At 44.3% G+C, this 13802-nt stretch overlaps 1 protein-coding gene across 1 annotated transcript in view; it reads left to right on the forward strand.

Moving 5' to 3' along the window:
* The first annotated feature begins 1607 nt into the window (after positions 1-1607).
* LOC113027930 (uncharacterized) overlaps positions 1608-13802 on the forward strand; it is a 22363-nt gene continuing 10168 nt past the window's right edge. Inside the window, exons 1-5 of the mRNA XM_026177773.1 lie at positions 1608-1768; positions 8936-9082; positions 9321-9440; positions 13037-13201; positions 13743-13802. The exon at positions 13743-13802 is cut by the window's right edge and continues 81 nt beyond it. Of these exons, the coding sequence (XP_026033558.1) occupies positions 1624-1768; positions 8936-9082; positions 9321-9440; positions 13037-13201; positions 13743-13802 (637 nt within the window). The 5' untranslated portion in view covers positions 1608-1623. The remainder of the gene's footprint in view (positions 1769-8935; positions 9083-9320; positions 9441-13036; positions 13202-13742) is intronic.

The raw sequence follows: 13802 nt of genomic DNA on the forward strand, positions 1-13802 counted from the left end.
CGCTGACTCACACCTGTGTGCTGCTGTGTCTCTGCAGGTCACCGGGAGGCAGGAGCCCCGCCCACAGGAGGACCCGGAGCTGGATGGTTAAAGCTGGCAGTGTCCAGAAAAGCAGGCAGCTCAGCAGCGCCTCCACATGGTGGAGGAAGTGTTTGCATCCTTCACCACCGTGTGAACATGAACTGCAACCACAGTAAACTGTAATTACATCATCAGCTCATATATTGTTTTGTTTTTTTTGTTTTTTACACGCTGGAAACATGAAATGCGTCCCTGCTCTGATCCTGGCGACACCTTTCCTGCATCCCAGCGTTCCCTGCGAGTAATCCACGGCCACATGCTGAAAGGCTGAGATATTACAGCCTGCGACTCAGACACAGTCGATATTATCGCACATCTGTTTGATCAGAACACAAAACTGAATGATGTCAAAGAAATTTTACCACTAAAACTTTTTTCATCACATATAAATATTTGTAAATATCCTAAATGTTCTTTTTAAACTGTTCATTAAAGGTGTCCGAGTGTTTCACACAAACTCTAACGTGACTCACAGGAGAAGTGTCCTCTCTCATGTTTCCTCTCCTTTATCTCCTCATCACCTTCGTGTGTTTCCTCTCTGACAGGAAGTTCTGAGCAGCTTTGTCATCTGACAGCTGACGTGGATCATGTTATGCGCTGAGCAGCATTAACTTAAAATCAGAGGATGAAACAGGAGAACCTGAAAGAGATTTTTCAGCCAAACTCACCTGAGTTTGTTTTAATCTGCTGCGTGAAAAACCGACCAATCAGATTACAGATGCTAGAACTTCAGATAGCCGACTGACCGCAGCTAAACTCAACATCTGTGTGATCAGATAAATGCGTCAGATCTTTCCTGCAGCTGTCACACACTTTATGAAGGTTAACCCTTTATAATCTGCTCTGGATCTTAAACCTGTGATTTTAGGCTAAAAGAACTTTCACTGAAATATTTAAATGTGCTCTTGTGTGTGTCTGAGCCCACAACACTCACCAATATAATATTAGTAATTCATGTTTTGGTGAGATTTTCAAGAACAGGTTTAAAGGTGATTTGACAGAGAAACTCTGAACCGTAGTTCTAACACGTAAGCTGGACCCAAAAGCAAACAATACGCAGACACGCACACAAAACAAACGCTATTCTTTTAACTAAAGGTGACCAACCAAAGGGAACGCGCTGCTTTATCGCTGAACAGAAGAGACCGGGAAATAAACGACACGGGGACGCCGTGATCAGGACCGTGGGAGGCTGCAACAGAAAGGGGAGAGAGTTACTGGAGAGCAGGGAGATAACGGCATACACCAGGGCTAGGACTATTTATCTTACGATCGGGGCCGGACCGTGGAAACCGGAGGGAGGGCTGAGTGTCCGCGGGAGAGGATGATAGGCGGTTTCTCTGAAATCCAGGCGGGCAGGAGGACAGGCAGGTGAAGGCACAAACACGCCGGACAATAACCCGATCACAGTGACAGCATTAACACAGTTCATAAAATCCAGGAATTCCACATCAACCTTCGCGAGGAGCCAAGCTACCGCTGAATGGCGACTGATGGACTGGCGTGGAGCAGCCGGCCGAGAGGGGTTAAATCGTCCTCCTGATGATCGCCTGGAATGGGATGCAGGTGTGGCGACGACAGCCCCACCCGAAGGTGTGGCCATCTGGGCATTCCAAACACTCCTCAGACGCCAAGCCGCAGACCATGGCCCCTGGAGAGCTGGGGCCTGTTCTTCGTACCTCGCTAAGTAGGTTAGCCGGATTAGATTGTTGACGATTTCGCGTGATCCTGGATCAGTCGGTTCCCCGAAGCTCATCCGGGACTTGCTGTCATAGCAACAGAGCCGTAAGCGTAAACCTGCTCCCGAGCAGGTTTACTTTATGTAAACAGGATTAGATCGCGGCCACGCAGGTATGTCCGCTTCATTTATACGAAAGCAACAGCGATATTTTACCACTGTCTTACCATAAATAAATATTATCAATGTAACTAAAGATAATGCAGCACTTGATCCATTTATTGATGTCACACAGATACATACAGGTCATTTCCTAAAAAAGGGAAATGTACTATTAACATTCTATTACATGTATGTGATTATTACAGATGTAATTCATATTTCAGAGTAGTAATTGTAAATTACTTCGTGTAATCAAGATGAGAGACCACGGCTATAAAAGCGAAGGTGGATTTGGGAAGCCTGTCGCAGCCATGTCCTGTCCGTATACGCGACCAACCCATTGCGGAAGGTGCAAGATTGATAAGGAGAGTCCTCAGAATTCAGCGTATATTGCGGGACAGACAGGATCCTTTAGCTCAGCGCGACAGTGTGCTCATAGAGAGATATCGATATTCCCGTGAGGGTATTATTTACTTAACCAACTTGTTGACGAGGGGGTGCAGGACCACCACCTGTCTTTTTTTCCTCTGCCCTTTTCTTGGTTGCTGTTATGAACAAACTAACAGAGTATTACAGGCCAGTATTACCTTGCCAAGAGACGCAAAGCAATCTAAGAGATAAATATTACCATTCTGTAGAATACTCCTTTATTCCACTTTTACTTGTTCCCATGTTCTTGTGGGTCCTGTTGTGGCTCTAATGTGAAAGGGGATATAATATAACATATTATAATATAATATAATGCCATATGATATTGGACAATATAGTGTCATATGATAGATCTACCCTACCGCCTACTGGTGTTGGCCAGAGGGGCCGATGGCGCGATATGGCAGCCTGGCTACAACCGTAGCTGCCTCCACCAGTGTGTGAATGTGGGAGTGAATGAATAGTGGTATCGTAAAGCGCTTTGGGTGCCTTGGAAAGCGCTATATAAATCCAATCCATTATTATTATTATTATTAAATTACCTACGAGTTTGATTTGTCAGCAACTTTCTGCCAGCCCTCTCTCCTTGCTTTTGCAGCCTTTGCAGTGTTCTCTTGCGTTTTAATTAAACTCTGAAACTCCTGAAATCCCTCACTCATGAGTTCTTGCTCTGCTGCCGGAAAATACCGAGCACGCCCCTTCGACATTTTCGCCGACCAATCAGCGGGTTGCCGATCAATGTTTCTACTATCGATGCGTAGCCCCTTTTACGACACCCAGTGATGTCACATTCCTGCGTCCAGCTGTAGTAATCGTCAACAGCAGGTGTGTTCGGGGAACCGGATTAGCGAGCTCACGGTTAGCGCGATGATTTGATCTTGGATGTGTCATTTGATCTTGGATGTAGTAAGCGACGTACGAAGAACGGGCCCCATGACAAACTCAAACAGGAAGAAAACTAAAGTTCAGACAGAAGAAAACAGAAATACACAAACACAGAAATTCATCAGCAGAGTTAATAAAAACTATTAAAACACCTGCATGTAGGTGTGCATAGACTGCAGAGTCCTGGCCTGGTGAGGTGGCTCTTCTGTGTTGTGCCGTCCTCTTAGCCAGAGGTTGTTTGGTTTCCCCGATGTATAAATCCTGCCAACTCCTGCACTTAACAGCGTACACTCTGTTACTCTGTTTGTGTCGGGGGACCCGATCCTTGGGGTGGACCAGTTTTTGGTGCAGCGTGTTTTGGGGTTTAAAAGCCACAGAGACCTGGTGTTTAGAAAAAGTGCGTCTCAGCTGCTCCAATACTCCTGACACGTACGGGATCACTACAGGTTTTCACTTGGGCAGCGGTTGTCCTTCTCTCCTGGATCGGCTGGAGCTTTCTTTAGGAGCCTTCCCAGCTTTGACAAAAGTCCAGCTGGGATAACCACAGTTACTCAGGGCCTTCTTGATGTTCTTCTGCCTCCCTGGCTGCTGTGTCAGTAGGGATGGTGTTCGCTCTGTGTTGTAGCGTCCTGGTGACGCCCAGTTTGTGCTCCAGTGGATGATGAGAGTCAAACCTTAGATACTGATCCGTATGTGTAGGTTTACGGTACACGTCAGCTTTTAGATGTCCCCCATTACTGATGGAAATCTCACAGTCTAAGAAGGCTAACCTGCCACTGTTCATATCCTTTTCATATTTAGTTTCTGCCTGTAGAACTGACCCTTGTATGTGAAGTAGGTGGAATGAAGACACAGTTCAAACACACTTGGTCGATGCTGAGAGTGGTCCTGTTGCTGAGGTTGGTGTCATCCTGTAATCTCTTACTACCTCCAACGCTTCCGTGACTGGGATGCAAGTGAAGAGAGATGTAACGTCGTACGAGACCATGGTTTCATCTGCCTCCATAATGACATCTCTCACCTTCTCATCAAAGAGTTCTGGATGTGGTGTTCAGAGCTGTCCACCAGCAGGTTGAGGATCGAAGCCAGAAACTTGGAGATGTTACAGGTGACCGAGTTGATCATGCAGACAATCGGTCTTAAAGGTGCTTCCTGGTTATGTATCTTCAGTGAACCATACAAACTTGGTGTAGACTCCCCTGGGTACAGCCTGTGGTATGAGGTCCGGTCAACAGCCTTGTCTCATTCTGACTGCTTCAGATGGTATGTCACCCTCTTCCTGTAGCCACTTCCTGGGTGTCGTTTCAGGGGCTCATAAGTATTTTCATCACTGAGTAGTGACAAAATTTTCTCACGATAGTCTTTCTGGTTTAGCAATACTGTGCACCTGCCCTTGTCTGTCAGAAGGATGATACTGTTGTTGTCATCACTAAGTGATGTGAGTGCCTTCCTCTCCTCCATGCTGATGTTGGATGCTGGGGGCTTCGCATTGCTGAGACAGGCTGAAACTTTCGTTAGCAGTGTTGTTGTTTCGAATCGCTGTTTCTGTGGCTGTGATCAGCTCCTCTAAGGGGATTTGTGTCAGCATCACTGCAAAGTTCAAACATTTCGAAAGACTGTTTCTTTCTGCTCGGGTGATTTACCTGGATGATTGAGCATGCATTAAGATCCATTAACAACAACCTTTGAAACACATTTTTAATTAAACAATTTCCCACATAGGTGAGTTTTCATACTCGGAGCTGTGAAGCAGGCTGTGTGAGACTTGGAGGAACATGTACAAGGAAATAGAAGAGTGGTTATTTAGCTTTAATGAGGACGTGCTGTGTCTCATTAAATGTCAGGTTCAGGTGTGTGAAGCAGCTTTGCGGGTGAAGCATATGTGTCGCCCATGATGTGATTGTTAAACGAGCTCGACACAGTCTGGGTCAGAACATCAGAGCCCAAATACTTCACATCGTTACAGTTGAGACAACATCTCAGGGTCTGGCATGATGAAATCAAGGGTCAGCTGATCTTGATTCTGTGGCTTATCAGTTGTGAGAAACTGCTCATCAGTTGGCTGATGAGCAGATAACAGATGAAGAGGAAACAGCAGTTTATTAGCAGAGAGCTGAAGAGTCGGACAGACAGAGAGGAGACGGACGTGGACCTGACATGGATCACCTGCTGCTGGTTCTGCTGCTGCTGTGGGGCTCAGGTAGGACTCTGCAACAACAGCCTGCCCTGTTTGTACTGGTTTACATTAATATTATACACAACAAGAGGCAGGCATGGATCTAAACCTCTTCAGATCCGTCTGAGTCCATTTGTTGTATTTTTACAGACATTTTAAGGAGATGTATTAGAAATGAGCCAAGGGCAAGATACTGGATCACAAGTTTCTCTCTTCATCTTTCTGAAAATGTGAATCTTAGTTAGAAAACACTAGAATGGGTGAATGAAACACATCGTATACATCTTTTGAGTGCTCGAGTAGAAAAGAGATGTACAGCTACGGCTGGAATTTTTCCAGAAAACAATTACAAATGTTTTGGTATTTTTGTCCTTTATCAACACAAAAAACAGAACAGAGTTTGGCAGCTTTCCACAAAAGACTCAAAAACTGGTCTGGACAAAATTATTGGCAACCTCAACTTAATATGTGGTTGCACGCCCTTTGGAAAAAATAACTGCAGACAATCGCTTCCTGTAACCATCTACAAGCTGGTTGCACCTTTCAACAACTTTTCTTTTACAAACTGCTCAAAGTCTCTCAGATTTGAACGGCAACTTCTCCCAACAACAATTTTGAGATCTCTTCATAAATGGTAAATGGCCTGTATTTGTATAGCGCTTTTACTAGTCCCCCCCCAAGGACCCCACAGCGCTTTACACACCCAGTCATCCACCCATTCACACACTGGTGGAGGCAGCTACAGTTGTAGCCACAGCTGCCCTGGGGCAGACTGACAGAAGCCAGGCTGCCATATCGCGCCATCGGCCCCTCTGACCAACACCAGCAGGCGGTAGGTGAAGTGTCTCGCCCAAGGACACAACGACCGAGACCGTCCGAGCCGGGGCTCGAACCGGCAACCTTCCGATTACAAGGCGATTCATAAGTGTTTAATCAGATTTAGATCCGGACTCATTGCTGGCAGCACTTTGTCTCCAACCTCTCCTGGGCGCTTTTAGAGGCATGTTTGGGGTCGTTGTCCTGCTGGAACACCCATGACCTCTGATACAGACACAGCTTTCTGACACTAAGCCCTGCATCGCAGACCAAAATGTTTTGGTACTCTTCAGGCTTCATGATGTCCTGCACACAGTCAAGGCTTCCAGTGCCAAAGGCAGCAAAACATCTTAGAACCTACACCTTGTTTGAGTGTAGGTATTGTGTTCTGTGCTTCATAGTAGAATGATGAGCTGGGTCTCATCTGCCACATTCTCCAGGAAGGATTTTGTCTTCCTCAAATACATCTTGGCAAAATCCAGTCTGGCTTTTTTACATTTCTGTGTCAGCGGGGTCCTCCTGGCTCTCCTGCCATAGCGTTTCACCTCGTTCAGATGTCGATGGATGGTTCGAGCTCACACTGTTGCACCCTGAGTCTGCAGAACAGCTTGAATTTGTTAGGAAGTTCATTGAGGCTGTTTAGCCACCATTCAGACTATCCTTTGCTGCAGTCTTTAATCAGTATGTTCTCTTCAAAGGTCTCCGTCCCTAATGGTGGATATCTGCCAAGGCTCTGGAAGGCTTCTGTCTCCACTGTGGTTGGCAGCAAAGGCAACAGAGGCTTTGAGTGCTTTATATTTGGTTTTCTTTTCCATTTAAATTCAGCTGCGTTTTCCAGCTGCCTCTATCGAAACAGAAGCTCCTACTGCCTAACACATGACAGTTTAACAACATATTTAAAATGTTCCACTGATACAAATAAATATCCTGCTTATGTTTGTGTGTGTTTGCACATTTGTAGCTTAGTTAGCGCTTTGGGGTCCATAGGGACTAAGTAAAGAGTCCCTATGCAGAGCTGCAGAAGTTCAGATGTTCACCGGGAGTAAGCAGGACAGTCAGGATCAGAAAAGAGTCCATCAGACAGCTCAGAGTGGAGATACTGGACAAAGGATGGAGAAAAAGAAGAAAAGCTTAGCGAAGATTCACGGATGTAGTGATGGAGGAGATGCTGTTGGTCTGACAGAGGAGGATGCTGGGACAGGAGGAGGTGGTTGCATGTTATCTGCTAGCAGCTGAAGGAAGTAGCAGAGCTGTTATTCCTTTATTACATCTTTCTTTTCCATGATTTAAATAAATGTAATAAAGGGTTTCAGTAACATCCCCAAACTGTGCTGCCGTACTGAGTATAGTTCTGTGAGCGACTGTTCACGTTGTTCAACATGCTTTGAGACAACAGGTGTAAATTCTTTGACTTGGGTCGGTGACTCTGATAGCTCAAGTGTTGGGCTGCTATCTGAAGTTGGAAATGATTTTATCGTTAACCATGGGGGTGGAGGTATTATTTCATTTACAGTTAAGTTTAAACCGTAGAAATATCTGGAAATTTCCCTCATTTTTGATCAAATCATAAAAAAGCTGCTTTATCAGAATCAGAATCAGAAAGGGGTTTATTGCCAAATGTTGAGCAGGTTTACAACATTAGGAAATTGCTGCGGTGCTTCAGTGCAAACATAGTGTCATAGTGTTTATCGACCTCACTGTAACACTTATAAAAAAATGGTAAATGGCCTGTATTTATATAGCGCTTTACTAGTCCCTAAGGACCCCAAAGCGCTTTACATATCCAGTCATCCACCCATTCACACACATTCACACACTGGTGATGGCAGCTACATTGTAGCCACAGCTGCCCTGGGGCGCACTGACTGACTTATCTCTGTTACTTTATTTATGTCGTAATATGGCATGTTTCATTTCCGTGTGTGATTCCTTATAACAAAATATTATAGTTGCTGTTGTTTTTTCCAAATCACAGAACACTTTTGTCATTTAGTAACTTGTAATTGTATCTTTAATAACCACTTCAGTTGTTGTTTGATTCCTGTTAATGTATTAGTTGGTGATCAGAGGAGTGTGAGGTTTCTCAGGCAGCAGATGGGTCTGTACCGACTGTTAGAGCGAATTGTTAAATGTTGTCATTTTTGTGCTTACAATTGTTTCAAGCTGCATGATCAAAGACATTCTGAATGGTGGGGTGGGGGGTTATAGTGTTAACTGCAGGCACATTCTATATAAGGAACGTCACTTCCTGCCCTTTGTGGGCTCACCTGTGTTTGTATATGGTAAACCGTTAGAGGAAGCTAAGCTAAGGGGTGAGGGGAGATGACGCCTTTGTGATCACCAGGAAGACACACACACACACACATGCCCGCACATGCATACACACACAGTGCTTTTGACTTTACAACACACCACATGGGGTTTACAGTGGGGCTCTGTGTCATTTCAATAAAAAGGCTGAAGCGAAGGCTGGGGTCGGAGTCATCTGAGGTCGAGGGCCGAGTGCTGCTCTGAGATTCCCACCGAGCTTCACTTGCGCGAGTTAAAACAGATCGATCGCTGTTTTGTCTTGCTTTGTTCACGGGAATAAGTCTCTGAGTCAGCGACGTCTATAAGTTTAGACCTAACACCGACCTCCCAGCCTGCTTCTCTCTTCAGAAATTTATTTGGTCTTCTCCTGTATCCCATAATCCTTTGCTGTGTTTCAGGTGTTCACTGTGAAACAGCCAAAGTTGACCTTGTGATGTTGGTGGATGAGTCTGGGAGCATCAGCAGAAATGACTTTGATAAAATTCAAACGTTTCTTGTTGCCATCGTCAGCGGCCTCAACATTGGTCCCGATGCAGTCCAGATCGGTAATGTTTTCACTGCCAGTCATACCATTACTATGATATTTAACACGGTTAATTTCAAAAGTACTTTAACTTTGTAAAAAAAAATACCACACATACATAAACTCCCCTTAATCATTGTGCTTTTAATAATGTGTAATTTGTACCAAGTGCTAATAACTATCGTGTTTGAATGTGTGAATGTTTGAATTTGAGTGACGAGCTCTGTGTGTCCTTGTTGTTTTACACATTGCTTCTGAAGGTCTGACTTTGTTCAGCACCAAAGCAAGGACAGAGTGGCACCTGAACACCCACCAGACCAAACAAACCCTGCTGAGGGCCATAGAAGAACTCAAAAAAACTGGTGGGAGCACCAAGACAGGTGAGCAAGCAGCATATTACCCAGCCTACAGGAGGTTGTCACCAGAAGGTGCTCCAGAGGTGATCATTGAACCAGGCTAAAAAGTTTCATCCCGGACAATCAGAATCTGATACGAAGATTATTTCTGAAAAAGTATCTGCTGCACAATAAACAGAGAAATCCTTCACAAGTAGACAGAAGTACACATGCACTTTTTTAAATCCCATTTTGAAGTGATAGTTTAAAAAGAAACACAAAAAGCATAAATTATTACAAATAACAAAGACTAGACATTCAAAAGATCCTGGCATGAAATCATACACGTTTATCTACCGTATTTCCCGGACTACAAAGCGCACCTGAATATTAGCCGCACAAGCTAAAATCAGGGGAAAATCCTGGTTTGTACATACATTAGCAGCACCTGACTAAAAGCTGCAGGTGTTTCAATGCTGACTTATCATATGTAAGAGAATATGCACAAAGCGAATTGTCAGGGAAGAGATGGCTGTTTGGAGACATCACTTTTATTAATATTTTGAAAAACAAGTTATGGGTACATATTTGCATAACTTTTTAGGTATATGTACAAGTAGCGGTAATTACAAGTACGAAACATGTACTGTGCTTCATAAATGAGTAACAAATGTAGTACATAACAATAACCTACAGCACACCAGAAAAATAGATCCGGACTACCTTTTAGGCTCAGGTGCAGCGACACGGCTTTAACAAGAAGAAAAGTCAGTCATTCACCATCTTTCTCTTCTTCCTGCACTAAAACCACCAAAGTCCTCTCCTCCAGTGTCGGACACGAACAGGCTCAGGATGGCTTCGTCATCCACTCTCCGCTTCTCTCCTTTGTTGTCACTTTCAAAACCAAACAAATCCTCGTTGTCAGAGTCGAACACCCTCAGAAGGGCCGTGGCGGTGTCCTCCTCTCCATCATGCAGCAGTCCAGCCCTTCGAAATCCGTTGGTGATCGTGGATGTTTTCACACTTTTCCACGCTGTCAGAATCCACCGGTGGAGTTGGGCATAACTTGTTTTTCGCAAGTTTATGGCCGCTTGTCATCCACGCCTCCCGCTGAACGCGTAGCGCTACTTTGAAGTTTGTTTTTTGCGCTACTTGTACAGCACTATGTTGCCTGGCGGACGGACATGTGACCAACATACCACTCTTGAACCCCGATACTGTGTGTCTGATCACATGCCCTTCCGCCAGGCAACATAGTGCCGTACAACAGCGGAACAAACAAAACAAATCCTCTTACGATATGACAAAAATCACGGACAATCCATAGAAAAGAAGCACCTGACTAAAAGCCGCAGGGTTCAAAGCTTGTGCAAAAAGTAGCGGCTTATAGCCCGACAATTACGGTATGTAGAAGTTGATTTTAGAAATCTGAACTTACAATAAATCACTAACAGGTGCATCATGTAGCAGTGACAATGACAATAATCCATCTGTGGACGTGCTTTGAGTGAAACTGCCACAGTCTGTTTACCCTTGGATCCACATGGACAAACTAATTTATCGGTTCTCACAGAAGATTAGTAAAAACTGGGGACATCGCTACAGTGAACCTCTAGTGTTGGCTAACCTCGCTGACTCGATAGTGTAGAGTAGTTACTGTTGTTTTCCAATAATGAGCAGCACAGCAGGACATCGATCCTCGTGGCTGTGTGAGGGTGTAAGCTGTGTTAGCATACAGGGAGTGCAGAATTATTAGGCAAGTTGTATTTCTGAGGAATAATGTTATTATTGAACAACAACCATGTTCTCAACGAACCCAAAAAACTCATTAATATCAAAGCTGAATGTTTTTGGAAGTAGTTTTTAGTTTGTTTTTAGTTTGAGCTATTTTAGGGGGATATCTGTGTGTGCAGGTGACTATTACTGTGCATAATTATTAGGCAACTTAACAAAAAACAAATATATACCCATTTCAATTATTTATTTTTACCAGTGAAACCAATATAACATCTCCACATTCACAAATATACATTTCTGACATTCAAAAACAAAACAAAAACAAATCAGCGACCAATATAGCCACCTTTCTTTGCAAGGACACTCAAAAGCCTGCCATCCATGGATTCTGTCAGTGTTTTGATCTGTTCACCATCAACATTGCGTGCAGCAGCAACCACAGCCTCCCAGACACTGTTCAGAGAGGTGTACTGTTTTCCCTCCTTGTAAATCTCACATTTGATGATGGACCACAGGTTCTCAATGGGGTTCAGATCAGGTGAACAAGGAGGCCATGTCATTAGTTTTTCTTCTTTTAGACCCTTTCTTGCAGCCACGCTGTGGAGTACTTGGACGCGTGTGATGGAGCATTGTCCTGCATGAAAATCATGTTTTTCTTGAAGGATGCAGACTTCTTCCTGTACCACTGCTTGAAGAAGGTGTCTTCCAGAAACTGGCAGTAGGACTGGGAGTTGAGCTTGACTCCATCCTCAACCCGAAAAGGCCCCACAAGCTCATCTTTGATGATACCAGCCCAAACCAGTACTCCACCTCCACCTTGCTGGCGTCGGGGACTGGAGCTCTCTGCCCTTTACCAATCCAGCCACGGGCCCATCCATCTGGCCCATCAAGACTCACTCTCATTTCATCAGTCCATAAAACCTTAGAAAAACCAGTCTTGAGATATTTCTTGGCCCAGTCTTGACGTTTCAGCTTGTGTGTCTTGTTCAGTGGTGGTCGTCTTTCAGCCTTTCTTACCTTGGCCATGTCTCTGAGTATTGCACACCTTGTGCTTTTGGGCACTCCAGTGATCAAGTGGCATCTTGGCAGCTGCACGCTTGACTTTTCTCAGTTCATGGGCAGTTATTTTGCGCCTTGGTTTTTCCACACACTTCTTGCGACCCTGTTGACTATTTTGAATGAAACGCTTGATTGTTCGATGATCACACTTCAGAAGCTTTGCAATTTTGAGACTGCTGCATCCCTCTGCAAGATATCTCACTATTTTTGACTTTTCTGAGCCTGTCAAGTCCTTCTGTTGACCCATTTTGCCAAAGGAAAGGACGTTGCCTAATAATTATGCACACCTGATATAGGGTGTTGATGTCATTAGACCACACCCCTTCTCATTACAGAGATGCACATCACCTAATGTGCTTAATTGGTAGTAGGCTTTCGAGCCTATACAGCTTGGAGTAAGACAACATGCATGAAGAGGATGATGTGGACAAAATACTCATTTGCCTAATAATTCTGCACTCCCTGTATGCCCAAACGCTGAGTGAAAACAAACTGGTGACAGAGCTGAGAGGAGTCTTCATGCCTCAAACATACGGAGCTGTCTGTGCATTATAGTGCTGTCTAAAGGGTGAGCACTCAACTGCCTCAGCCCTGAGCAGCGACAGCTGTTATCGGGCAGTTGGAGCAGCGTGTAACATTATTGAGTACTAACATTAGTTTCATTTAAAGCCTTCTTGTTTAAATATGTCATTTGATTCATGGTTGACTTTCTACTGTGTGTGTGTGTGTGTGTGTGTGTGTGTGTGTGTGTGTGTGTGTGTGTGTGTTTAAAACCCATGATTGGGTTTTAGTCCATGACCTTTGAAACTCTTGACCTGCTGATGTCACTTTCTGCCATCATACAGGAAAAGCTCTGGAGCACATCCTCCATAACCAGTTTAAACCCAGGTTGGGAATGCGTCCAGACTCCAGAAGGATTGCCGTTCTGATCACAGACGGGGAATCCCAGGATAAAGTACTCCTGCCTTCAAAGAACCTGAAACACAATGACATCGAGGTCTATGCTATTGGTGATTGAACCTGAGTTTACATTTCTAAATAATATTTTGAACTGTGTACACCACAACAGTCTCGTTCAGAGCACACCACACTACAGAATACTGCAAAAGCAATGCAAGAGTTTCCCAGGAACCCAGAGATAGCAGGGCTTACTTTCCATGTGCACTGAGAATCTCTGCAGCTGCATTCTTCTGAAACTAAGCAGAGATTACAGTCCTGTACACTCCACAATTAATCCTGCTGCTTCTATCAGCAGTTGCATCATCAATAAACACTAGTAACTCAGTTCCTAACGGCTGCCAGAGCCCAACAAAGGACCTCCAACAGGCCACTCGACTGCACATTTCTGGCTGTCAGAAAAAACGATGTCCTTGTTTTCACAGAAATTTGAAGTATCTGTATCAGATAATCAGCAGTTTGTTTAATGCACAATGAGACTAAAAATAAGAAACTATCGGCTGTCAGTCAGGTTTTTGTCTAAAATTTAACAAAACAGAGTTGATAGACTTTCCCAAACGTGTTCAGGTGTTTTAATAAGTTCTTATCTTTCAGGTGTGCAGGGTGCCAGAGAGAGTGAGCTAAAGGTCATCGCCTCTGATAATGACCACGTGT

Source organism: Astatotilapia calliptera, chromosome 8 (genome assembly GCF_900246225.1).
Source record: "Astatotilapia calliptera chromosome 8, fAstCal1.2, whole genome shotgun sequence".
In the NCBI taxonomy this organism is placed as follows: Eukaryota; Metazoa; Chordata; class Actinopteri; order Cichliformes; family Cichlidae; genus Astatotilapia; species Astatotilapia calliptera.